At 38.0% G+C, this 27,676-nt stretch overlaps 1 protein-coding gene across 3 annotated transcripts in view; it reads left to right on the top strand.

The window, feature by feature from the left end:
• The window catches only part of Pik3c2g (phosphatidylinositol-4-phosphate 3-kinase catalytic subunit type 2 gamma), a 347,375-nt gene that overhangs the window by 20,104 nt on the left and 299,595 nt on the right, over nucleotides 1–27,676 (top strand). For all 3 annotated transcript variants that reach the window (XM_037204039.1, XM_037204040.1, XM_028872205.2), the window contains exons 2-5: nucleotides 9,718–10,473; nucleotides 15,757–15,839; nucleotides 19,466–19,623; nucleotides 23,430–23,544. In XM_037204039.1, coding sequence (XP_037059934.1) covers nucleotides 9,796–10,473; nucleotides 15,757–15,839; nucleotides 19,466–19,623; nucleotides 23,430–23,544 — 1,034 coding nt within the window. In that variant the 5' untranslated portion in view covers nucleotides 9,718–9,795. The remainder of the gene's footprint in view (nucleotides 1–9,717; nucleotides 10,474–15,756; nucleotides 15,840–19,465; nucleotides 19,624–23,429; nucleotides 23,545–27,676) is intronic.

Raw genomic sequence — 27,676 nt, 5'->3', positions numbered from 1 at the left:
TCCCAGAAGGTGCAAACTAAATGCTGGGCAATCATTGACAATGCGTATTTTGCATTAATGCAAATTTTAGTCATGGATAGTGCACAGGAAGGGGTTGGAGGCTGCAACTGAAGAAGGCTGCAGTCAGAAGGGCAAGAGGTGGAGAGAACTGACCAGCACTTACCCACTCACTGAGGAAGCCACAGAGAGTTAACCATCTACCTACCAGGGTCTTGGGCCTACAATTCCTTCAGATGATAAAGTAAGCGCCCGTCAGTGGTGTGTAAGTGTGTGTGTGTGTGTGTGTGTGTGTGTGTGTGTGTGTGTGTGTGATGTGTGTGTGTGTTGTGCTTATGTGGGTGTGTGCATGTGTGGTGTACTTGTGTGGGTATGTATGTGTGTGTGTGTGTGTGTGTGCCTGTGTGTGTGTATGTGTGGTGTGCTTGTGTGCTTGTGTGTGTGTGTGTGTGTGTGTGTTGGGGTGTATGTGTGGTGTGTGTGTGGGGGGTGTGTGGGTGTGTGTATATGCATGCGTGTGTGCCATGTGTATGTAGTGTGATGTATGTCTCTTCCATTTCTATTTGGTCTGCTTTACTTATCATATGGTGTAAAGAGGATTGACAAAATGCTTGCCAGTCTTTGCAGCTGGTGATGCTAAACTATAAAAGGATTCTGGCTTCTTCATTAGAAGATTTTTGATGAATTGAGTCACCTTAGTAGACATATGACATCCTAAAGAAATAATGTCACATCTAAAGATAATGATTAAAAAGAACTAGACCTTGCATGTTGTTTTATAATTTTGTTAAGCTGCCCCTTGTCTTCTTTCATCCAAATTACCACTCTGTGAGGTTTAATTTATGAGATAAAGCTGTTTATCACTTTGATTCCAGACCCATATTCAAATAATAACAGCGAATTACTTTCCTTCCACTTCCATCCATAGGCAAATATTCACAACAGTGAGCAGAACCTTTATAAGAAAATTTTCTAAGATATATTAATATTTAACAGAGATGCTACAGCCAGATGGAAACAAAGATGAATACAGCACACGCATGTACATGCATGGACACATATGCACACACAGAGACATGCAAGTGCATGCATACACACTTGTACACACATGCACATATATCCTTCGTATTTTACTGGAAGTATATAAATTTGGGAACTAAGTAGAAAAGGCAAACCAGAAGCATTTATATTTAGAGGATACAGTAGATCCCCAATTATAAAACGACAGGAACTTTTAGCCACATACTGACAAGTTATGTTGTGAATAACTGGCTGTCCCTAATGAAAGGCAATAATGAATCTGAGTCACAGGAAGTTAATTTAGAGCAAGATGTGTACCTGTGAGTGGATGGGAAAGTGAGTTTCCTGACCCATCACTTTCACTTCCGTTAACTCCTCTTGCCTTAGAGTTGACCCTGAGGAAATGTTGCTTACATGTGAGAACTGTACACAGACTTGATTAGGCTCAAGGGCTATTGTTATTTTCTAATAAAATATTTAAAGACTTTATTCACGATTCATTTCAAATTATCAAATGGATAAAAGTAAGAGCTAGACAAAGTTGTGCAGCTTGTATTCTTATGGGAGTCTGAGGTAAGAGAATCAACAAGGTCATGAGTAATATGGACTACACTGTGAGTTTAAGGCCATCCTGGACCACAGAGGGAGACCTTGTCTCAGATAGCCCAGCTTATCCCAGGAATTATTCACCCTGTTGTCAGTTAGTCTCCCAAGCAATGCTGATTTATCTTTGTAAAATAATACTTTAATTACATTTATTAAATTATTTACTGTGAGTATATGTGTATGGTGTGTATGTGTAATCTTGTAAACGTCTGCATGTATGCCACAGCAAGTGTGTGGAAGTCATGGGATGACTTGTGGGAGTCTGTACTCTCTTTCCACTGTGTAATTCCCAGGGACTGGACATAGGTCCTCCATCTTGTCAGCAAGTACTGGGCCTGTCACTAGGTCCCATCCCTGCTTTCTAGTTTGTGGCTTAAGATACTTCATTACTACAGTCTAGATCAGTGTTTTCCCATAGTCTTAGACGACTCCTGTGTAAGGGTTGTTTGACCCCTAAAGGGTTTGTGACCTACAGGTTTAAAACTGCTAACCACAATATGTAAGGATCAGCAGTGGTTCTGATATGTATCCTATTTGTAGTACTACTCATAGGCTATTTTAAGGAAAACACTACAACTAATAATAGGAAGGCAGAGGGAGAGATGGTAGGTACTTCTTTAACTCTATAAACTAATCCTGATCATTTCAGAAAGTCTTCATCTCCCTCACTAAATTCTTAAAGCAGGCAGCTATATTGAGCCATATTTAAAATATTTAAGTATCTGAGTTACCTAAAAACACATGGGCGTATTTAGTGCTTGTGGCTATGACTTGGGTAATCTATTAAAAATGACTCCCTATTGTAGGGCATTTTGTGGGTTAAAATTGTGGTGTTAAAAGTAGAACCTCCAGGAGGTAATTAAGATTAATTATGGTTATTATCTAGATCCCTGGTAGCTTTATATGAAGGGACACATATACATGTGCACACATCAAATGCACACACACACACACACACACACACACACACACACAAGCACACAATCTTTTCTTATGCTATTTTACTCTAGGACTTTTTCCCAAGGGAAGGCCATCACCAGACACAGGCCTGATAGCTCATATTTCCCAAAACTTGAGATAATATAAAGCCTCTATTTTTGTAGCCTCACAATCTGTTCTCTGTTATTACCAACAGCAGATGCACTTGCAAACTCCCAGCAGTACTCACATTGATATATCTCTGTCTCTTTGATTGTCTGAAAATCAAACCTCAGGAGTTTATGAGTAGCATGTCTTCCATAGCCATGGCAATATGAGGAGCTCTAATTATCCTTTTAGGTTCCAGGCCAATTTTCTTCTCTTAATTATATCATATACCAGATCTCAATTTCCATGTGCAGTACATTGTTGTCAGCATCCAACAACACAAACTCTTCTACGGTATTTTTAAACCATGCTGGTGTTTTTTACTCCATGATTCAGCACTTCGGTCTGCTTGCGGCAGTTTCTCCTGACATGTTGCTCTTTCCTTCATTTGCTCAGCTTTCTCCTTCTGAGCCTCACACCTCCTCCGTCTCCTCCTTTTCCTACTCTTGTGTATCCTCCATAGTTTTCCTTATGGCTTTGCGAAATTAGCATCCTCTGCTTAGAAAACAACCTTCTTTTCCACATCTCAATTGTGCCTAGAAAGTTCATTTTCTTCATTACATTAAACTGAGAATTCTATATACTTGCATAACTAATCCTACTGCTTCCACAAATGGTTTTAATGTAAAAGATGTCTTGGGACATCAGTAAATTGTAGGAAATAGTCCTCTAGTTCCCTCATCTATTAGAAGGCTATTTAATAACACAAGTGTGTGTAGAGGAGGAGGTTGTTATTTTGAGACAGGGTTTCTCTGTGTAGCTTTGCATCTTTTCTGTAACTCACTCTGTAGCCCAGGCTGGCCTTGAACTCACTGAGATCTGCCTCTCTCTGCCTCCCGAGTGCTGGGATTAAAGGTGTGCCCGCCACTCAGCACTTCGCACTTCGCACTCTTTTTGTCCTGAGACTCTCTCTGGGCGCCAGATATTGGAGAAATTATTTTGGCCACTCCACGTAGTTAAAAGGATATTTATTTAATGGCGTAACTCACAAATTAAGTAATGGATAGGTCGCAGGGTCTGGGGAAGGTGTAACGCAGTCCAGCGGTGTTCTCCGGAGCTCTGCCCAGTCAAACTGCACCAGTCAGCTTCCGGGCACCGAGAGAGCGCACCCAGAGAGAGCGCTGGCCCATCCAGCTCTCGGGTCCCCCGGCGCCTCCCCTCACCCCACCTCGTAGGCGTGACAGTTGCCAGAGTCTCAATGGGGTTGGAACTTCCAGATCCAAGCTGGAATGGCTACCCACTACATGTAGCTGTGCCCTGACTCCCCGCTGGCCTAAAACAAGTGCCCCTCAAGAGTATCTCCAAAACTTATACATAGGAGCTGAAGGCTGTCTTTGTATGCCTGTTTACTGGCAAGACATACCCAAGGAACAGAATTAATTACTGTCACAACAGTATGTGTAAGTCATTGAAACCAGTTTCCCATGTCATGGACTAGATCATCTCTGAGGTGTTAAACCTGATAAACAATAACACACCTAATATGTGAGCCTCAAATGCTCTTAAATTTTACTCTTATTTTACTCTTTCAAGAAAAATTGGCTTTCCAGTATGATCTCTATCCATAACCCCCCATGGATCTGTGGTCCCTACTGTCCATCAGTGTAACTCTAGCATACTTAGCTTAACTACACATTTAAGTCTATGTGCTCCTTGAAGGCAAGAGCTTCATTTCACATATTCTATTTTTGTATTTCTAGTGCTTGACCTAAAATGTTTGAAAACTGATCCTGAATAAATAAATGTAGAGGCGGGAAGTATATGTGTGTTCTGAAATATTAACTAGGCAAAGATGTGTTACACTTGTTCATGCTGCAGAATATCACTTTATCTGTGTTAAGGTGTGTTACTTTGTTTATGCTGCATTTGTTTAATGACATAAGGTTGTGTGTTTAATTATGTAAAGATGTGCTGCATTTGTTTCATGTTTCCTACCTAAGGTACCTAATTGGTATGATAAAGAGCTGAATGGCCAATAGTTAGGCAGGAGAAAGGATAGGCGGGGCTGGTGGGCAGAGAGAATAAACAAGAGGAGAAATCGAGGCTTGAGAGAGAAGGGAAGAACGAGGGAAGAAGGAGGGGAGAGTGAGGTACATGCCCCCGGCAAGAAGCCAGCCAGACATATAGAAGCAGTACACGAAAGATATACAGAAGTAAGAAAGGCAATAAGCCCTGAGGTAAAAGGTAGATAAAGAGAAACAGGTTAATTTCAGTTAAAAGAGCTAGCCAGAAACGTGCCTAAGCTAGGCCAAGCATTCAAAACTAATAATCAGTCTCTGTGTCATGATTTGGGAGCTGGTTGGTGGCCCCAAAGAAAAAGCCTGGTGCACAAGTGTGAAGATATGAATTGTTATGTATCATGGCATTCCAGTATCTTTCCAAAATAGTGACAGCTGTAAATCATTCAGACACAAGAAGTTTTAGGGAGTTGAAAAGGAAGTGAGGTTTCTGTAGGACCAACCATGATCAAGAAAATGTATGATTTGTGAAAATGGCAACTGTAACTGTTCTCCGATTACCTTTTGCCTTCACTTAGGTGAACACACTAAGAAAGTTGCAATTTTTACTATATTACCCAATTTCTAATAGAAGCTAAAAAGTAGAGTGATATAAAGAACACACAGGTTATATAAATATTATGGACATTGTAAATATATACTAGATAACAAATGTAAATGATACAGACCAGATTGCCGTGAAGAAGATGAGGAATCTGTAAGGCTAAAGTCTGAAGGTTTATTTGCAGCTGTGATACCTACACAAGCTTAGTGTGGCAGATAAAAGGCTCCAGTGCCGCAAATCAGTCTTCCATCTCAAAGTCTTTTCAGAAATCGTGTTAGCTGTAATGGTTACACATTTCCTTGCATTGTTCTGAAACTACAGAAGGATTAGCTTAGGTACCTTTGATGTGCTCCGTGCTAGTATAACTCTCATCCATTTTATCTTCTACTTATTTATAATCTAAAAGAAAAAAAAACTGATCTTATTTCTATGTCTAAAGTTTGTGTGAACTCCAGATCATCTTTCCTTAATCCATTACTTAGACTCTGCACGTCGTCTAAGTTTTGTCCTTTTAAGCAGCAAGCACACCCAGAACTTTTAGGGTCAAGAACTGACATGTTTAGAAAGGTCCTTTTTATTCTTTGCACTCTGGGGAAAATATCATCTGTGTTCCTATTCTAAACACTGGAGCTCTTTAGCTGATATTGCCACCTTTGTGGATGTGGAGGATGGAGACCACAGTCAGGGCTGTTCTTGCCTTAATAGAACCTGTTTTGCCTTTGATTTCTCTTTGAGGCCAGATAATTAGCCCTCCATAAATCTGACCTGTGGCAATATGATATGAACAGTGTTATATGGAGTTACCATTACCACAGTTCTCATCAAAGAATAAAGAGGAGTGGGTCATCAGTTAAGAAAGAGCTGTGCATCGGGCTGATGAAGTCAAAAGTTCATATGCTTGAAAATTCTTTTATTTCAGATAAATAAAAGAGTGCACTATATTGATAAGCAACATGGCTGTCACTAAAATGAAAAAAATATTTATTAAACACCAGTTCTTAAAAGGGGTATTTGTATCTACATAAGTCAAAAATTTAGAATTTTAAATAATATTTTAATACTTGTTGACATTTTATTAATTTTTATCTTATTTGTATGGTGGTTTGCCTTATTGTATGACTATGTACAATGTGCATTCAATGCCTGTGGAGGCCAGAAAAAGGCATCAGATATACCCTGGATCTGGAATTACTGATAGTTGTGAGCTACTATGTGGGTCCTGAGAACTGAACCCTGGTCTTCTACAAGAGTTGCCAGTACCCTCAAGTGCTGAGCTGTTTATCCAGCCTCTACACATATTTTTAAATTTTTCTGTTTACTATTTTACTCAGTATGCCTTTTTAAAATCTCTTGAAAACCTTCCCAAATCTGTCAATTTAATGGCTTGTGTGTAGAGTATTATCAGTATAATTCATTAATTAAATGATTTAAAAAAATATTTAAAGCAAATATAATGAAAGTAAAATGCCACTTTAGGAACAATTGATGGAGAATTGAATGGGTTTTAGCTCACAGTTCAAAGTCCTGTCATCATGATGGGAAATCAAGGCAGCAGAAGCGTGAAGCAATTTGTCACAGAACGTCCACAAGTGGAAACAGAGAAGGGTGAATGGATGCTGCTTCTTGGCTGTCTTCCTCCATTTGCATTGTCCAGTAATCCACTTAAGGAATGGCACCACCAGTAGTAGATGGAGTGTCCTGTCAATTAGCAGAACCAAGGTAATCTCCCAGAAGCATGCCATGAGGTCCAGAACATTCTAGAGCCTCTCTATTGAGAATATCGAGATACTGACTATCATAAGCATGCCGTATTTACTTAGTGAGAAGGAATGAACCCCAAGATCAGTTCATTTTCTTTCTCTCATATCTTGATTCTGTATTTTTTTTTAATTTGCTGACTCATTTGTGTAACCAACACAAATGAGCATGTACTGTAAGTGAAGTAACGTGCTCGGTACTGAGAGATAAGTGAGAAGAGGAAAAGAGCTGATGGCAGAAGTGAAGAGGGAAGTGTTACATATAGTTAAAATGGGATATGTGCCACGACAGAAGAAAAATGTAGAAGATGCACTGTAGCCTATTCTAGCCTGGAACTTTCTCTTTGGAAGAAATAATATGGATGTGGTGGCTCATGCCTATAATCCTGGATGAGTAAAGAATACCTCTGTGAGTTGGAGAGCTGTGTAGATTAGAGTCAGATGAGACACACTCACACACAAACACACACACACACACACACACACACACACACACACACACACACACAGAGAGAGAGAGAGAGAGAGAGAGAGAGAGAGAGAGTGAGAGAGTCCAACTAAGCCCTGATTACTGAATATAGTGAGAAAGACCAGTCCAGTCCAGTTAGGAAGGTAAATATCCAGCCTAAACCCAGGAAAATACCATGAAGAAAGAAGCAATCCACCTCAGGGTTCTGAAGGCTGCCATGTGTTACCACATACAGATGGCAATTGAATGACATAACGTGAGAGGAGAGAGAGTGCAGAGCTGGGTCATTTAGGGACTTAAAATCATGTGGAAAACCATGTAACCATGGAAATATGCAGTTAGTGTCTGAAATAAAATGTTATAATGTGAAAGAAAATGAGGATCATTTTTGGTTGCAGAAAATACAGAAGCAGTTTGAGAGTTATATATTTCAGGTGGAAGCTGGTAGTTCTGAATTAGGAGTGAGGAGTGTTATACAGGAGACAGTGGACCCAAGATGTGCTTATGTGAGAAGCTAACTGGTGGGTCTTTGGATATAAGAGAATAGAGGAGAGAGAAGATTCAATGATGAGACCTTGGGGTCTGGTTTAAGAATTGGGTGGGTGATGGGGACATTTTGTGCCATGGAGAACAGTGGAATGTAAGGTGAATTTTAGGTATTTGAGATTTATGAAGCAACTAAGTTAATTCATTTTTGTAATGAAAATGTAACAAAATATCAAACTAGCACAAGTGAAGTCATTACTGTCACTGTAACTAAATATAGTTATAGCTGAAAGATTTCAGCTGGACAATTCCCAATGGATTTTAAGTTCTACAAAGTTAAGACATTGAAAAGTGATTTTATGCAGCCTATGTAGGCATAACAGGTAGACATGAATAACAACTTGCCAAAAACAGAAAAATTAATTGCCCTGGCTTTTAGTACTACCAATAGTATGAGTATTTTTAGACTTTATATAAATGATACCACAGTAAAACTACATTGAAGGAAGCACTAAGCAGGTTCAGTAGTTCTAGGTGAAGTTATATAAAGTGGATGATAATTTAAAACATAGAGTGGGGCTGGTGAGATGTCTCAGTGACTTAGAGTGTTTGCTGTTCTTGCAAAAGCCAAGTTCAGGTTCTAGCACCCACAACAGGTGGCTCAAAACTGCCTGCAATTTCAGCTCCAGGGCATATGATGCTCTCTTCTGACCTCTGCAGACACCCTAACACGTACCCACATACAGACACACATATATAAAACTAAAAGTAAAATAAATCTCCAGAACATAGATAGGATGAAATAACATACAGTGAGACAATAACTCAGGAGAAAATAAATTCGCAAAAGGATCAGGAAGAAAATAATGAATAGACAAAGGAATGCTTGAGAAATAAGATAAAGAAGAAATTTATAGTGTGGTTATCAGTAGCAAGCCAAAGTAATAGCAAGACACTATGAAGAGAAGGTGAAGGGTGCCTATCAAATGCTGCAGAGGACCAAAGCTTTTTCAAAAGTGAGCAATCTCTTAAATGTAACAGCACAAAACTCACTAATGAATTTAATGGAAGTAGTTCTAGAGAAGTGAGCATAAGAATGTGCAATTATTTATGTTTAAGGAGTTCTGGAGTGGAAAGTCTCTAGATAACTATTGTAAGATGATTGGTGACACAGTGTTGGGGTTCGGAGTGGGAATTAAGACTATCCATGCTAATGTGTACATAGAAAGTTGGGTAGCTGAGGAAACTCTGATCTCAGAAAAGCAGTCAAGTCCAAGTGGAAGTGTGTTTTGTATGGACTAAAGACGCATGTGGGTTAGAGGAAGAGCTTAGGGCTTAGAATCACTGGCTGCCCTTGTAGAAGATTATGGTTTAGTTCTCAGCTTCCACATGGTGGCTCACAAGTATCTGTAGTTCTGTTCTAGGGAACTTGTTGACCTCTTCTTACCTCCTCAGCACCAGGCACTCAAGTGGTAGACATACACACAAAATAATAATGATAAAAAAGAAGCATGCCAGAATTGAGGGATACTTGTTTTTCTGTATAAAATATTATGAGTCAACCCAAAGTCAATACTCTCCCTCAGAGTCTCTGTGCATTAGTCCTCATGAACTCTTTTCGTACTCTAGAAAGTTATTCCCAGCCAAGTGAACAATCCACATATGTGTATATTTATTCAAAATGATTTTTTTCTTGCAAGTGCCTTTGTCGCTAAAAACAGTTTTTTTTTCTAGGAAAATTTGTAACTTCTTTTATAATATCAAGGAGATATTTGGGGCCAAGAAAATCCTCTCAGTTACACCAAGTCAAAAATGGCATATAGGTGGCAAACAGACCCAAATCGCATTGATCCACAGGAAGGTGGATATGATCACCAGCAATTTCACCATGCAAACCAGTGCCTTTCTTCCAACCAAGTCAGATTGGGTTTTGATGAGTTAGTAGAAGAGATCAATAATGAAACTCCACTGTATGAGAGTGAAAAAGAAGGAAACGCCTTTTTTGTTCCAGGTGCACCAAATTTGGGTTTGAAATGGCAATCCACATATGGAAGACACCCAAGACACTTCAACAAATTCACTTCTCAGAGCCCTGACATCTCTCAGCTTCAGTTTGGGAATACATCAGCCATTGGTTTTAATCCTGCTGTATTACCTACACATCAGATTATAGATGAGGGAGACTCCTGGAGAAATCCCACTGAAAAATACCTTGGTGCCAAGGATCCCAGCTTCAATGTTCTAACTCCATCATCCACTGGCCTGGATAGATGTAATCCACAAAGACAACCAGGAAATGAACATCATAGCTGTCATACAGAATTTGAAGGCAACATTCTCCCACCTTATTCATCGGACTCAATGGACTCCATACCCAAGAGAGACAATAAAGGAAGTGGAGATGTAAACCTTGTAGAACCTTCTCTGATATTCTCTAAGGACTCCCTTCTACCCAGGACATGGGAGAGCACATCACTGGAAAACACAGAGGTATGTACAAAACATATGAACATGAAAACAATTTCTCAGTTAAGGATTGGACTAATTGGTAATAAAGTTAAATAATCTCAAGTAGAAAAATCTGTTAGTATTATTTATAACATTTTATTAATTTCAAAAATTCCATGTTTTAAAATTAACAACTATTGTAAAAAAATACATTTAACTATAATTTTTCAAGTTCCCACTTCACCAAACTTAATGGGGACTATTGGGGTCCAGCCCCTCCATAGCCCTTTCCCAGGGTCCATGGGAGAATCTACAACCAGCTGATAATCTAATCTTAGATGAAAGGACATGAATCTATGTACATGAAAATCTTTAGTCCATACACTTTATTATTCTGAGTCAGTTCTCTCTCTACACAGCTTGTATTCTGCTCTCATGCCTAGCTCCTGTCTTGCCAGATTTCTCTCTATATTTATCTGCTGTCCCCTCTAAGTTCTATCTTAATTCTTTCATCTAGTTCTGCCCCATGTAAGTTCTGATCCATCTAGTTCTTTCCCATCTTAGCTCCTCTCCAATCTCCTTCTATCTCATCCTGTTCTTCCTCATCTTGTTCTTCCCCACCTGGCTCTTCCTCACTTTCCATCTCATTCTTCTAGTCCTCTCTTCTAGTCCTCCCATCTAGTTCTCCTCCCATCTCATTCTTCCCATCTCAGTTCATTCCTCTCCAGTTCTTATCCATCTAGTTCTTCCATTTTCTTTTTTCTTTTCCATCCCATCTCTGAAAATAAAACGACTTTTTATCCCTTTGGCCCTTATCTCTCCAAAGTTTTTTCTGCTCCCACAGTTTTCTGGCAGGGCAGGGAAAGTATGCTCGGTCACTAGGCAACTTGACTAGGCAATTTCTATCACAGCAACATGTACCTGTAAGTATGAACCCTTTAGTTCTGAGTTAATTGTTAAGGGTGGATCTAAAACTAGAGATAAGACTTTGGAAAGGAGAAAGTTAAGCTTAATTAGCATATCTTCCAAGCTTTCTCAAGCAGATAGTCTGGATGCTTAAGTCTGTTCTTAGAGAATCTGTGAGGTATCTCAGATAAGACTTTTGTCCATCCAGTGATGATCCTGGCTGGATGCTGTTAATGATGATAATTACAGAAAGGCCTGAAATTAGGGATTTTGACTGCATCTGTTTTAGCACAGTTGGAGGAAGTTATACAAATACTTTAATTGTATAGGGGAAATTGTGCCCAATGAATGATGGAAAAGCTACAATAGCACACGAGAAATTCACAACAGGAAACAGCTAATAATCAAAAACCAATATCACCAAGAGAGAGAAGAGCAATCATAATATACAGGAGGAGTTTTTTCCTCCAGGTATAGCTTTGTTATTATCAGCTGAATTCCTACTTCATATATTTTTTGTGGCCTACAGCACAAACCTACTAGTATGTTTTATTAGTATAATCTATGATAGTATATTATATTAGAGTAGACTGGTACATTTTAATGAAGGGGGTGGAGAGAGAGCTCAGTGGTTAAGAACACTGGCTGCTTTTCCAGGGGTCCTAACCATCTGTAATAAGATCTGATGCCCTTTTCAGGCATGCAGTTGTGTATGCAGACAGAGCACTTATGTACATTAAATAATCTTTAAATAATGCATTTTAATGAATTAAAAAAAACTAGAAGTTTAGCTGGTGGAGTTTACTTATTTTTGCTATGTTATAAAAGTACACAAACATTTTGTTATGCTTATAATTTGAGTCACACTATGACAATTTAAAATCTTTTTATCAGCAGGGGAAAATATCCTTGTACACAGACGCTCCTAAATTACTTGATTGGCAGGCAATCAGTTGCTTGGGAGCCTTACAAAAGTAGGAAATTAAGTAATTACTGTTCCATTGATTCTAATACTTTCTTTGATTACTTTATGTTCACTGCAATAACCATGGTTTCCTGCATCATGTTTAAAGATTATTCTGCTGATAGTGTCAAGACACGAATAAGGTCAGAAGTAGATCACAATAAAGAAGAAAGAGGGGTGTAGATGTGATTCTGAATACTTTTATTAAATAAGAAACACAGAGCCAAATGCAGAGTTAAAAGCCCAAGAGGTCAGAGCAGTAGCTAAGAGTTGAGACCAAGACCGCCTTCTTACCCCTCACTGCTGCTGCCGTCCTTCCCCTCAGAAAGAGACCTACTTCCTGTGTGTCTATCTTTTTATTGACTTTCTGTTCTGCCTTCTCATTGGTTGTAAACCCAAACACATGACCTCCTCGTCACTGCCTGTCTATACAGACCTCCAGGTCTCTATGGCTGGTATTGAGATTAAAGGCGTGTGTCTCCAAGCTGGCTGTATCCTTGAACACACAGACTCTGCCTGCCATGTGATTGGATTAAGGGTGTGTACCACCACCACCTGGCTTCTGCTATGGCTTGCTATTAGCTCTGACCCCCCAGGCAACTTTATTTATTAACATACAAATAAAATCATATTTCAGCAGAAATAAAGTATCACCATAGAGGGGGACAGAAAGATGACGAATACACATGAGGACTTGAGATCCCCAGCAACAACATAAAAAAGCTAGGTGTGGTGGTGTGAGTCCACAATCCCAGTGCTGGGGAGGCAGAAACAGTAGATCTCTAGATTTCCAGTCACCATCCAGTCTAGACAAATACATGAGTTACAGGGTCTGTGAGTGAGCATCGATAAAGGAGGTGAAGTACCGACGGAGGAAAACACCTGACAGAGTCTACACACACACACACACACACACACACACACACACACACACACATGCACACACACACACACACACATGCACACACACACACATGCACACACACGAGAAAGAAAAGAAAGAGGGAAGGAGGGAGGAAATTAAGTAATTACTGTTCCATTGATTCTAATACTTTCTTTGATTACTTTATGTTCACTGCAATAACCACAGTTACTGGAGGGAGGGAGCGAGAGTAGAGAGAGGGAGAAGGAGAGGGAGACGGAGAGGGAGAGGGAGAGGGAGAGAGAGAGAGAGAGAGAGAGAGAGAGAGAGAGAGAGAGAGAGAGAGAGAGAGAGAGAGAGAGAATAGCAATCATAATATACAGGAGGAACCGAAAATTCCATTGAATACTTTGCTCTGCTGGACAGAAAGAATCTGGGGCAGTAAAGACAGATTTCCTGAATTCAGGATTGTGACTCAAACTGACCTGAGGACAAATAAATGGCAGCCTAGTAAAAACTACAGATAGGAATAATAGAATACCTAACTCTGCAAGAAGATCCTTGCCTAAGGAATGCTACCTCACATTATCTGAATGAAAATTGAATATACCTTAAGGATATCTAATTTATATCATGACAGCACAATAATCAGTAAATTTCCCTACTGTCACAAATGTTGTCAAAATTAGACAAAATACTAAAAGCTGCTGAATTCAGGCTTTAGACAACAGGTAGCACAGTACACAGATTCCCTACGAGCTGCCAGGAGCCGGGTCTGTGCCTACAGGGCAGCTCCCTGCAGCTGTGCAGTCTGGTGGAGCTTGGATGACAGCACCACTCCGAGTTGGAGAGCAAAGCTGGGCAGTTAGCTGCAGGGCAGAAGCAGCTTGGATTTGCTGGGCGTTGTGCTGTCAAGAAGGAAGCTATGCAGTGGGTAGGTTCAGAAGTGTCTGGGGATTTACTACATCTTGGCCAAAATTTGGAAGGCTCAAGGAATATTGTTGAGAAAAATTTCTCAAATTTAGTTGAGAATAACTAATTATAGAGTCAAAAAGGTAACAAATTGCAAATAAATGCAAAGTCATCCAAATACAGGCAAATGGCATTCAAATATTTAAAGTCAAAATGACAAAAAAAAAGTTTTACAATGAGTTGGAAAGAGGTTTCAGGGAGTGTGGCAGCCATCTGAAGGAGTGAAACTTCTCATCAGAGAGGTAGGACTCGGAGACAACGGAACTAGAGACAGTAGTTAACCAGAGAATAGAACCAGAGGCAGTGGGAGCCATTGAAAAGGGACCTAGAGACAGTGAGAGCTAGAGATTAGAACCAAAGGAAGTTGGCACCAGAGGCAGTGGGATTCATAAGCAGTGGGAGCCAGAGGCAGTGGAAGCCAGAGGTAGTATTAGCCAGAGTCAGTAGACAGAGGCAGTGTGAGCCTGTGGCAATGTGATCCAGAGACAGTGGGAACTAGAGATGGGGGAGTCAGAGATATTGGGAGCCAAGACAGTGAAATAATACTTTACTAATGGAATTATATTGAACCAAGAGATAAATAGAAAATTAAATAAAAATGAATGAGAGAAAGAGAAAAAGTAAAATTAAAAACACACATAAAAACAAGTAAACATAATGACCTGAAATCAAACCATTTCCATAAATATATTAAATATAAATATATTAAGAAGACTGAACAATAATAACACATTAGATTTAAAGAACATAAAGGCACAGTTACTGCCAGAAAAGAATTAACCTGACAGATAGACTGAAAATAACCAAGAATTTAACTCTCAGCCTGAAAAGGAAGTTTGCTATGGTTCTAACATCAACAAAGCATGATTTAAGACAGTGTTGCTAGAGATAAAAGAAGTCATGTTATAGTGGTGAAAGAGTCAGTCTGGAAGAGACAATAAGTTTAATGTGTACACAGTTGACAATAGAGCTTCAAAATACATGAGGCAAAGTGATTTAAAAGCAGTCACATATGTATCCTCTAACAGAAAGCTTAATTCATATATTATGAACATATTAAACATATGGCCACAAAGGCACTAAGACATGAAAGGGTGATTTCTTGATAGTTGCCAAAAGCTATCAACAATTCAAATGTCCATTAGGAGGAAGAGGACCAAAGGAGTCATGGGATAGTTGCACAATAGAATGTCAATGCTCGGTGATTTCAACACTGGACTGCTGATAGGTGACAATGGGAAGACACTTAAAAAGATACATCACTTAGTAACAGAAGGCAAAGATAAAAGAGAATATGTAAGTAATATATGATGATAGAAATCTAAACACTGCTAAGTATAAATAGGTCGGTGGGATAATCTAGCAGAGATTTGGGGAAAGTTTTAAAGGGACAGCATTGTTCAATATTTTCTAGTTATTGATAGCACAGATGTATGCATTCTGAAAACTAAAATCATATATCTAAGTTTTATACATGTTTCTATATGTAAATATTTCTTCAACAGAATTCAAAAAGGTAAAATTAAGTCCAAACTTATCCTTAGAAGAAAATAAAATTACACAAACAAGTTGGTGTTTTTTCTGTATTGAGCTGTATTAAATTAGCAATTTTTTCTTCCAGCCAGTTGGTGGTCCCATTCAAATAGTTGAAGTACCACAAGGGAGTAACAGGAGCCTGGCCTCCTTTTGTAACAAAGTAAGAAAGTGAGTATCACTCTTTCATAAATATTGAAGTTTCTGTGTCTGAATAAATGTCTCTATTTTTAAATCCACTCAGTATCTAGTTCTGCATGCAAAATGCCAAATCCCTGTAGCTTGCTAATACAAGAAAAACAATTTTTGACCAACTGTCATTAATCACCTTGATGACTGGCTTTTCTTTTCTACACTCAAACAAGTTATTTTTCCATTGAAATGTTGATTAAAAGATACTTTCTCTGTCAGAACTGCCCTTGTTCATTGGTAGTTTGACTTGTAGTGTATTCATAGCTGATTTCATTACATAAATATTTGGGGCATTTGGGCCTTGTGACTCAGGCCTAAATTGCTACAGGTTCACCCTCCTACCAAGAACATTTCGGTCATGTGAGTCCCTTCCTATCAGCTGAGTCCTCTCTCAAGGAAGTCGCCACCACATTGAACAAGTACATATTTGTTTCTCCATTGAGAACGTCATTGATTTCTAGAGAACCTTCCAGCAATGCCATTAGTCTCCTTGCTAATCTAAACATTAACATTATGATATAAAGGTGTTTGCTTTTCTCATGTTGTTATCATATATCTAGTGGAAATTTTTTCTGTTACTTTGAAAATTCAATGTATTTTCTTTAGTCCTCTTGATTTTATTCTCTTGAATATTTTGTCTTAAATATAAGAAATGTATATTTAAAGGTTTAAATGATGAAAGTAGATGAAAGATTTGAGTCGCTAATTAATTTAAAGGATGTTTCTGTTCCTAAAACTTCTTCATTCATTTATAATATAGGCTTTTTATAATATAATAATAAAATAAAATGACTTGGAGAGAGCTAAAATAAAAACAAAACAAACAAATATCTCTGACAACTACATTGGAAAAATTATATATATAAAACACATTTACATACAGAAAAACAAAGCAAATCATCTCAAGACAGTACAAATGTTCAATTTTCATTAATTTCTCGCAAATTCATACAGCAAAAATCTAAAGGATCCTTTATATTCTTAGATTAGAATCATCGAAGACAACAATATTGATGATGCCTTCATTACTAAGAAGTGGTCCAACAGTGAAGAGCACTTGCTGCTCTTGCACAGGACCCATGCATGGTTTCCAGCACCCACATCTGGTGTTTCACAGCCACCTGTCCTTCCTGCACCAGGGTATCTGATGATCTCTTCTGCACCTATTTGCACCTTCACCCACATGCACATACACACATAGAGAGATGTGCATATACATGTAATTTAAAATTAATAATAAAAATAAATCTTCAAAGCTATAATTTGATAATTCCTGCCTGCATATGTGAAGAATACCTACCTTAATATACCACTGAAGGGGATGTTTGTAAACTCCAGCAATTCTTCTGTTTTCTAACATGTAGTTTTATATTCTTAGATGATAAAATGTAGGTGCAACTGTGACAGGAAATCATACTAAATGATTTTGTCAGTGACTTGTGCTGTGTGTTCCAAACTCTTAAAAGCACTTTTCCCAATGATTTCTTTTTAAATAATCATGAGAACTAAAGCAACCAACCAAATGTAAGGTTGGTGTAGTAAAGAGAAATAAGAGATTGTACTTGTAGCTTAAGTGTCTGTATGCACAATGATTTCCTCTCTAAACACACTGTTCCCTTAATAAAATCTGTTAGGATTCACTCAGTTCTTGGAATTCTCAGTGCCAAACTATAAAAGTAAATAAGGAAATCAACTGAAATATGAAGACCAAATTTCACAAGACAGTCTCCCAATCCATAATAAACTAGATCTAAATATCTCATTACATTTATTTTTCTAAAATTTAAAAAGTTTAGTTAAGTATGTTATTAGGATTCATTTATGTTCCTATTAAAGATATTAATAATTGCTTGATTTGATTGTTTTGACCTAATTTTTTAAATCTTATTTTTTAAAGAAACACCACATGATTATAAAACATAGTAAAATTCCATCATACACAAAAGAAGTCCCAGTTCATACTGGATGCCCCGCAAGGGTTAGGGAAGAATCAATCATGAGTTTGTGTAGCTGGAAGTTTTCCTGTGTCCCATCTGGTCCTGAGGCTACTTGGTCCCAAGTAAACACACCGAGGCTTATATTAATTACAAACTGTATGACCTATGGCTCAGGCTTCTTGCTAGCTAGCTCTTACAACTTAACTCAACCCATTTCTATTAATCAATGTTTTGCCACATGGCTTTGTGGTATTACCTGTTCTCTCACATCTTGCTTCTCCTGGCAGTGGCTCAAAGTGAGCCAGGACTCCACCCTTCTTTATCTCCCTCTTCATTTTGAATGTGCCGCTTAACCTTAATCTGCCTCATCATTGGCCAAACAGCTTTATTTATCAACAAATGAAAGCAAAACATATTCACCGTGTACAGAAAGATATTCCAAAGCAAGTTTGTACTTTAAATTTAATTGCCCCAAATGGTAGAAGCTGAAATTATTCATGCACTGAACAGTATCTTGGTATATATGTACCAATATTTGAAGCAGAGAGGAGACAGGAAGCATCCCTGGGCTATACACCTCAAGGCCCACCCCACACTGACATACTTTCTCCAACTGAGCTCCACATCCTGAAAGGTCTCCCACCTCCATAAAGTGTTATATAATCTGAGGACCAAGTGTTCAAACACATGGATGTGTGAGACCCTAGACAACAGTTTACATAAACCACAACAGGAAGGATCCAAAGATTAATATAGAACCATAATTTTCGATTTAAGAAGAGTTTGGATGACAATAAAAATAACACAAATAAATACCAACAAGATTTCACTTCACCATGAGAAGCATTTTTATATTTGTTAGCTTCTTTATATTCTACATATTAAACATGGGCCTACACGGACCAGTCATGGCAATACAGAGTGATGATTGTGATGCTTCACATGGCTTCCAAGTCTCTAAATCTTTTATGCCTTTTCTGTTTTAACCCTCACATAAAACCACTGAAGCAGGTGGTAACGGCCCCTTTTGTGTGCACAAAGAGGCAAGTCCAATAGCATGCCTCTGGCTCTAATATTCCAAAGCAGAAGCATGAAGATTCAAACATAAAGTGTCTGCTTCATGGATTAACATCTTAGCAATTCTTTGACTCCAGTGTGTGCTATTTTTTCAGCATGCACTCATAAGTCAATAGTTTTTGTAAAACAATTATAAAATCACAACTTTAAGATTGTGGAGAAATAGTGACATTGTTTGTGAATTAGGCACCAACAAAAGAATCAATTTATTTACTCGCATCTCTGATCCAAAGCATACTTACAGCTTTAGGGAACTAGGCATTCAAGGGATCTGAGAGGAGGAGCCATGACATCAGGACCAAAGTCAGAAGCAAGTGATGCTGCACCGGGTAGATCTTCCTATCTGACAGGAAAGCATATTCTTTATAATTTCAGCTGGAGCATCCCCCAGAAGCCTAGAACTGCCTTGTTCTTGGTGTGATTATAATTTCTACTAAACCATGCCACAGAGGGAAGGTGGCTGCTTCCTGATTTTCAGGGTTGTTCTAATCTTGCTGGAGTTCCTTATGATTGAGTGATGTTTTGTTTTGTTTTGTTTTGTTTTTTAATTTCATATCATATCCTAAGCCTTTTTTTGCATACACTTTTCAGAATAAGAGAAACGTATCATGCAAATGACATTAATTCCAATTCTGGAAAGATTTGGGCCATCACTACAGCTTATCCATCCCAGCTCTTCTCTGACAGCAAGTTCAGAGTAAATATTTTCACTAATAATGCAGCACAGACCCTTCATCTTCTGCCACAAGGTAAGAAAACTTGCAAGCAGACACACAATCTCAGTAACAATAGATAGGCTTGAAATCATTAAAAGAATCACCATTTGGTACTATTCTGCCCTGAAGGGAAATAAAGGAAATCAACCATGAGCTAGTTATTATAGACATCTGAGTTGCGAACAGGGACTCTTTACATAGTGCTCTCCAGAAGTCTTTGTTTCCTTGCTATTAATAATAGCAGGTGGAGCAAGATTTTGGCACAATTAAAATAAATGGAATTTCTAAAGTTTTCCAGATAAAAATGATGTATATGTGAAAATGTCATTTCCTACCCAGCAGGAACAACTGCTTTGTTCAGGTGTATGAATAAACTGTGAAAAAGAAAGATGGCATCTGCGCCCACAGTAAGAAATTTACAAGCTCTGTGCAGCTCATGCTAGCTTAATTATCAGAACTGTTGACTAAGAATGAGTCTCTGAATATGGTTCCTAGAAATTTATGTTATATTATATTTACTAGACATTTTCTTCCCTATCACTTGAAGATTTCTTTAAAGTTATATAGTGTCCTGTTCTTTTGTTCTATGGCTTTCTATTTTGAAGAGCAATGTTTGTTTATTAAACATCCAGGTGTGACTACATGGATTATTACTTAACAACAGACAATTTTCAAATGCACAATGGACTAGGAAATGTTTTCACTGTTTCATATTCGTCATTATACCTTCTTCTTTCTTTCTAGAGCTTAAAAGTAGGAATGCATCAAACACTTAGTAGTGAATTTAAAACGCCAATGCTGAAGCTCACAATTCCCTTCTAGCCCCAAGATGCTCTCCCTGTGTCCCTGTTTCCCACACCTTGTCCTCTGATGATTCATTCACTGTCTCATTTCTCCAAAACAAGAAAAATAATTAAGCTCTCAAGCACACATACTGTTTGTCTAACAACCTATAGTCAGTCCATCTCTCTATTAGATCCATCGCTCAATATTTAAAAGCTGGATTGTGACTCTCTAGCCAATGGTGCTTCATTTTGAACTAATCAGCAGAGATTCTGAGTCCAGTTGCTTAAGTTGCTGGAGAATTGAGGGTTAAAGAATGAGAAGAGCTACATGAAGTGAGAGATGATATGAAATCGACAGAATGATTCTATCATGGGCTAAAATAAAAATACAGGTATAAAATCTACTTAAAGGAAGCCCTGATATGCATGTGTGTTGACAATATGTGAATGAGGAGTTTCACTTGATGATTCAAAGACTCAAGGATAAAGATAGTGGCTTCAGGTTCAGGCATACTAAATATGAGACATCCAAAAGGCAACAAGAAATGGATGACAGAAGATACTGTTTCACAGGAGCTCAGTAGACAGTTCTCCAAAGCTCCACACTCTGGTGCAATTGGTTGCTTGGAACTGAAGGAATCCAGAAGATCTTCAGAACCAATCTTCTTTGTGACTTCCTCTTCTGTATTCTTCCCCGCAGACCTGACAACAGAAACTAGATTTCCTCATCCCACAGCTAGGAATAACACAAATATTGCACTAACTGTCCTTTATCTCTCCCTGTGTAAGCTCCCCATCATGACACTTTAAGGCCCACCTTGTCTGAGAGTAAATCTCAGACTCTTCTGCTCCAACAAAACTAAAGCAGAAGAGAAAGAACTTAGATAGTGGGCTGTGGAGTCTTGCATGAACGTTAAGAGGATATTCATAACTAAGTAACAATCTATGTATGTTCTATGTAGCACAGCACCTGCAGCCCTGGCACCAGGAAAGGTCAAATCCAGGTGCCCCTGAAGATACTTTCTGGCCAAGATCAACCAGCAGCTTTCTCTGATGTTTACCAGAGCCCCTTGCTAAGGATTTTTCCAGTGGTTTCATTTTGAGCTAACTTTAATCCATACCAACCTTTCAATATTCCCAAGTTATAATATGGTTAAGTACTCTAGGCCAGGGCAATGCATGGCCATTCGCCATTCCCACACAACTTCTACTATTTGTTTTTCTAAATCCTTTTTAAATGACATCTTGATCTACCATAAAAAATCTAAATTTTAAATGTAGCATATCTCCTTTTTGTGGCAGCAATGCCATTTACAACACTCTGTTGCCTAGTTTCATTCAAAGTCATTTTTTTCAAGAAGAAAAAAAAAGGAGGAGGAGGAGGAGGAGGAGAGGAAGAAGAAGAAGAAGAAGAAGAAGAAGAAGAAGAAGAAGAAGAAGAAGAAGAAGAAGAAGAAGAAGAAGAAGAAAGGTGTAAAATAAACCAAAGTAAACAGAATTGCAGACAAAACTCCACTGGACAATGCAGCTGGACATTTGAAGTTGTCTACTAAAAATTCTTACTGTCTGAATATCTTCAAGAGTCAACACTGCGTGCTTTCAGTGATTGGTTCACACTAAAAGTTCATCAGCTCACACTGAAAATGTGGGCATGAAACATTTATCCACATTGTGTAAATGGAGATGGAACTTTCTATCCTGTACACCTGATTATACCTGGGAGTCACTTCCCAGATTAACACACAGAGAATTAGCCATTAGCTTAGGCTTGTTACTAACTAATTCTTACACTTAAATTAACCCATAATTGTTATCTATATTTAGCCAGGTGGCTCATGGCATGTTACCTCATTTTCTATGTGTCATGCTTGCTTGGTGGCTGGCTAGCATCTGCTGACTCTGCTCTTCCTCTTCCCAGCATTCTTAGTTTGGTCACCCGGCCTATACTTCGGGCCTGACTACTGGCCAATCAACATTTAATTAAACCAATTCAAGTGACAAATCTTTACAGTGTACAAGAGGATTATTCCAAGGCAACATTGACCTATTTTGTTTATATTAATCACATGTCAGATTCCCAAAGGGCAGAGACTATGCCATTACAAACTCATTAATAAGAAAACTGAGCCCCAGAGGTGGAAGAACATGTTTATATAAATCTACGAAAAATAATGAAGTCTGTATTATATCCAGGATTTAGCATGAAACAGAGAACCACATTTTGATGGTAGTAAAATTATCTTAATATAAAGTCAATAGCATATCTTTTTAAAAATGTTTTTATTTTTTATGTTTGTATGTGTGGGCCCAATTGTATATACCTCCCACATGTATGTGCAGTGCCTGCTGAGGCCAGAAGAAGAAGGGGTTACCATGTCCCCTGGAACTGAGGTTACATGTGTCTATGATGCTCCGGATGTGGGTGATGAGAACCAAATTTGAGTTTTCTGCTAGAGCAGAAAGTGTTCTTTCCCACTAAGCTACCTCTCCAGTCCCAAACATATCTTTCTTTTTCTTTTAAAAGTTTATTTTATTTTATTTTTTATTATGTGTATGGAAGTTTTTCCTGCATGCATGTGCATGCACTGTGCATGTACCTGGTTCCTTGGAAGAGAAAACACAACCTTGAATTTCCTAGAACTGGAGTTAGAGATAGTTGTGAACTTCTATGTGGATGCTGAGAATTGAACTCATGTCCTCTGGAAAAACAGCCATTACTCTTAACTGCAGAGCCATCTCTCCAGCCTCCAAAGCATATCTTTTGTGCAGAGACATAACAGATCAAATGGTTTTAATGTGAGAAACACAATACCTAGCTTTGACATTTTTCATTCAGACAGAATTGAACTGAACTGAACTGAAAATGATTGCAAGCACCCTTTATCTAAAATAACTACTAAATAGACAAATAAATGTGTTGTACTTTAATTCCCCTTGGTGGAGCTAGCTAGCTCCAATACTTCATAATGTGATTACCAGGTTTTGTGCTCAAAAGCTTCACAGTCAATGTTTCATAAGCTCTTACTCAATTTTATTATTCACTTTTGTTTTCAGCTAATTATCTTGTCAAAGACCTAATTGCTGAGATTCTGCTTTTATGTGCAAATGAGCAGCTTTTCCCCAAAGAGTATCTTCTAAGTATATGTGGTTCTGAAGAATTTTTACAGATGTAAGTACCTTATTAAAGTCAATTTTGGTTGCTATAATTTGTCAGTTTTAAGCAGCAAGGTTTTGTTTTGCTGCGTTTTAAAAAGACATCTTACAAACACTATGTTCTGTTGAGGATGTGCTAATGGATTTCATGTGAGATGCTCCCCATGGGCTTGGATATTTGAATGCTTCATCTCCAACTGATGGTGCTGTTTTGTGACATTTTTGAAACCTTCAGGATGCAGTGTCCAGTTGAAGGGTATCAGTCACCAGGGGGTTGGTGTTTGAAGGTTACACCCTCTTCTAGTTCCCATCTACCTCTGCTCCCTGGTCCACCAGGACATGAGATCCACAGCCACAAGGGCCCATCTAAACAAATGGAGCACCCTTCCCATGTTAGCATCCCAAACTTGATGAATGGCACCCTCTAAAATGCTCAGCTAAAATAAACCCTTCCCCCTTAAGCCATTTTGGTCAGCTATTGCATTGGATCAAAGTCATGGAAAAAAAAAAAAAAAAAAACCTAATATAGGAACCATGCTGGGAAAAGAACTCAGAGCCTCACACTTACAGGGAAACTCTCAATTACTGACACTATCAGCCCCATGACATTAAGTTATAACTTACAAATAAATTTTACCCTCTTTGCGGATATTTGGAAATTTTGTGAATCATATTGGTACTCTTCATTTTAGTATTATTTTATTACATAATAATAATACATAGATTTATGTATTATTATTTTATGTGTATGGGTGTTTAGCCTGCATGTATACCTGTCTGTGCACCATGTGTGTGTAGGTGCCTGTGGAGGCCAGAAGGGAGCATCAGATCCCCTGGAATTGGAGATACAGACAGTGTGAGCTGAAATAAGGATGCTGGAATTGAACCCAGATCCTCTGGAAAAGCAGCAAGTGCTTTTAACTGCTAAACCATCTCTCCATCCCAGAAAAGATATTTTACATGAACTGTGACTTAGGTTGACAAACAATTTCATCTGTCCTAAGATGGTGATCCCCAATGAATCAGAATTTCAGCTTTAAAACTCAGGATGTGTTGGCTACTCTATCTGTAATAAAACTCCCTTGGAGAGATTACAATTTAAAGTACAAATTAATTCTTTGGTGATAAATAATGTTTTAGTCTAGAATATTAAAAGTGTGTTGATGAAATAATGATTTTTAAAATATATGAATTTAAAGATTAAGAATTACAATCATTTTCATAAAACAGTAAGTTTTTAGTTTATAGTTGATATATTTTTATGAATTTATTATTAAAATTTGCAAATAAAAACACTGACATAAACCAGATCCAAAGTCTATACATCTCACCGACCTTCTAGATAGTTGAACAGCCATTCAAAAGTTGTGGGTTGGGTTTGGATTTTGCACTTTCAGTTATCAAATTTATTTTTATGCATTTATCCAACAGACACACACACACACACACACACACACACACACACACACGAGAGAGAGAGAGAGAGAGCCAATGCAGACTTAAAACTAGATAAATTATTAGCTTTATCTCCTCTTTCATAATTCATGTCCATTACTACATTCAGTTCCTCCTGTTCCCTGTTACAAACTACTCTGAGCCTCATCCCAGTCAGAATGGCTGTCATCAAGAAATCCAACAACAAATGTTGGAGAGGATATGAAAAGAAAGAAAACCTTACACACTGCTGATAAGAGTGCAAATTAATACAACTAGTTTAGAAGATGGTGTGAAGACATTTCACAAATTTAAAAAGGAAATTACTGTATGACCCAGTTGTTTCACTCCTGGGAATATAACCAGAGAACTCCATAGTCTACTATAGAGATAGTGCACCTTGATGTTTATTGCTCCTTTATTCATGATAGAAATTAATTTAAATCAACCAAATTGTACATCAACAGATGAATAATGATAATTTGGTACACACACATGTGAACGAAATTCTAAACAGTCTTAGTAAATAAGAAACACGGAGTCAAATACAGGGGTAATAGCCGAAGATATCAGAGAATTAGCAGAGAGCCACTGACTGCCCTTTAGCTTACCACTAACCGTAGTTTCCCACATGAGAGAGCTTCTTCCTGCCTAACCTGTGTTTGTATTGCTTTTCTGTTCTGCCTTCTCATTGACTCTAAGCCCAGCCACATGACATCCTCGTCACTGCCTGTCTATACAGACCTCCAGGTCTCTATGGTTGGTACTGGGATTATAGGTTCATGTCATCATGCTTGGCTGTGTCCTTGACCACACAGAGACTCTGCCTGCCATGTGATCGGATTAAGAGCATGGGCTACCACCGCCTGATTTCTGTTCCTGGCTCGCTATGACCTCTGATCTCCAGGCAAACTTTATTTATTAACATACAAATAAAATCACATTTCAGCACAAATAAAATATCACCACACACACAAACACACACACACACACACACACACACACACACACACACACACACACACGAACATTATTCAACTCTAAATGAAAAGGTAATCACAAAATTTGCAGGAAAGTGGATGGACCTAGAAGGTATACTATACTATTAAGAGAGGTCAAAAAGTCCTAGAAAGAAAAACACTGCAAGTGCCTCCTCATCTGCATATTCTAGTCAATACATATGTATATACATAAACAAATGTATTTGTAGGTACAGTATAACATGCAGAAAAAAACCAATAAATTTTAAACACCTATTTAAATAATTTAGACAATTCACTAAAACAACCTGAAGTATGTCGTGAATTCAAACTTTGAATATTTATTTAATTTTTTAAAAATAATTTTCAGTTATCACAACAAATCATTTACTTGACATTCCTTAGGGACCATCCTGTAAAATAGAAGTCATCTCTAAGAAAAAATAAATAGTTTTGTAGTGGAGCATAAAGACTAACGTGTTTTGCAGTCATGTTCTTCCTTTGTGTTTGTACATGATTATAAATTTTACCAACATTTCATGAGACCAAAGAAGCATTTTGTTTGAGCGGTCCATTTGATCATTGTTCTACCATAAATGCACTTGAACCACATGTAGATGAACCATAGACAATCCAATAACCTAGTGTACCAGATTAACTGTGAGTGACTGTTGGGACTTGTTATTTGACTTTTTGTGTTGTGAATTATAACAATAATTACCATACTGTAGTCATGATTGCTTTCCTACACAACTGAAATAAACATCCTTTTTCTGCTCGAGACACACTCAACAGCTAGGCTGGTGCTTTCCCTCAGCCTGGGACTGTAACTTATATTCAATTCAACTTCAAGAAAATGTTTTAATTTATTTAATTCTATCATGACCCATATTGAAACGTCTTTTGAATACATAAATTTCTAAGTTATACCTGGTCTTCAATGCCAAAAAATAAGATCAAAGAGCATGAAAGAGCTTCAAATATGTGCACCATATTTTGGCGGCAAGAAATATAACACAGGAAACTATAGCACCAAAGAGGTGGGACCTCGAGAACATGTGATGTAGAACAATTTTAAGGGGACCTTCCTTTAAAAACTGTTTTCAATAAGCAAAGCATCCATAAATAGCTCAGTTGTTGACTCATGAAAATGTTGCATAGAATACCTTACATGTTTTCATGATAATATGATTTTTGTTATGTACAACAAAATGGTTTTCAATATTTTTATAGTCATTTAATTGTCTTAAAATTTCAGTTAATCAGGTTGGACTAATGAGGAAGTTATAAAGTATTTGCATGACTTAATTACATTCATTAGCTCCCTAAAAAGAATTGAGGGAGTATATATACTGAAAGTATATGTGTGTGATGTTTACATACTATTATTTAAGAGTTATAGTCAGCCAATATTGATGTAGTTATGTTTAATATTCAGAAAATATTTTCATTCTTTAAAATATCCAAAGAAACATGGATATGCTGTTTAAATTTTATTTTTCAGTTAATTACTATATCATTTTTTCTAAAGGGTATCTCTTAAGAAATGTAGAGAGCTGTTCATGAAACTCCCCGGGAGCTGAAGAAACAGCCCAATAGGGGAAGTGCTTGTGGAAGCATGGGGACCAGAGCTCACACCCCAGGACCCATGCTAAAGCTCATTATGGGGATGCAGTCCTGTAGCCTGGTGCTAAGGGCACAAAACAAGTAGGTCCTGGAGGCGTTCTGGCCAGC

This window comes from Peromyscus leucopus, chromosome 3, assembly GCF_004664715.2.
Source record: "Peromyscus leucopus breed LL Stock chromosome 3, UCI_PerLeu_2.1, whole genome shotgun sequence".
Classification (NCBI taxonomy): domain Eukaryota; kingdom Metazoa; phylum Chordata; class Mammalia; order Rodentia; family Cricetidae; genus Peromyscus; species Peromyscus leucopus.
This window is presented reverse-complemented; position numbering and strand designations above follow the sequence as displayed.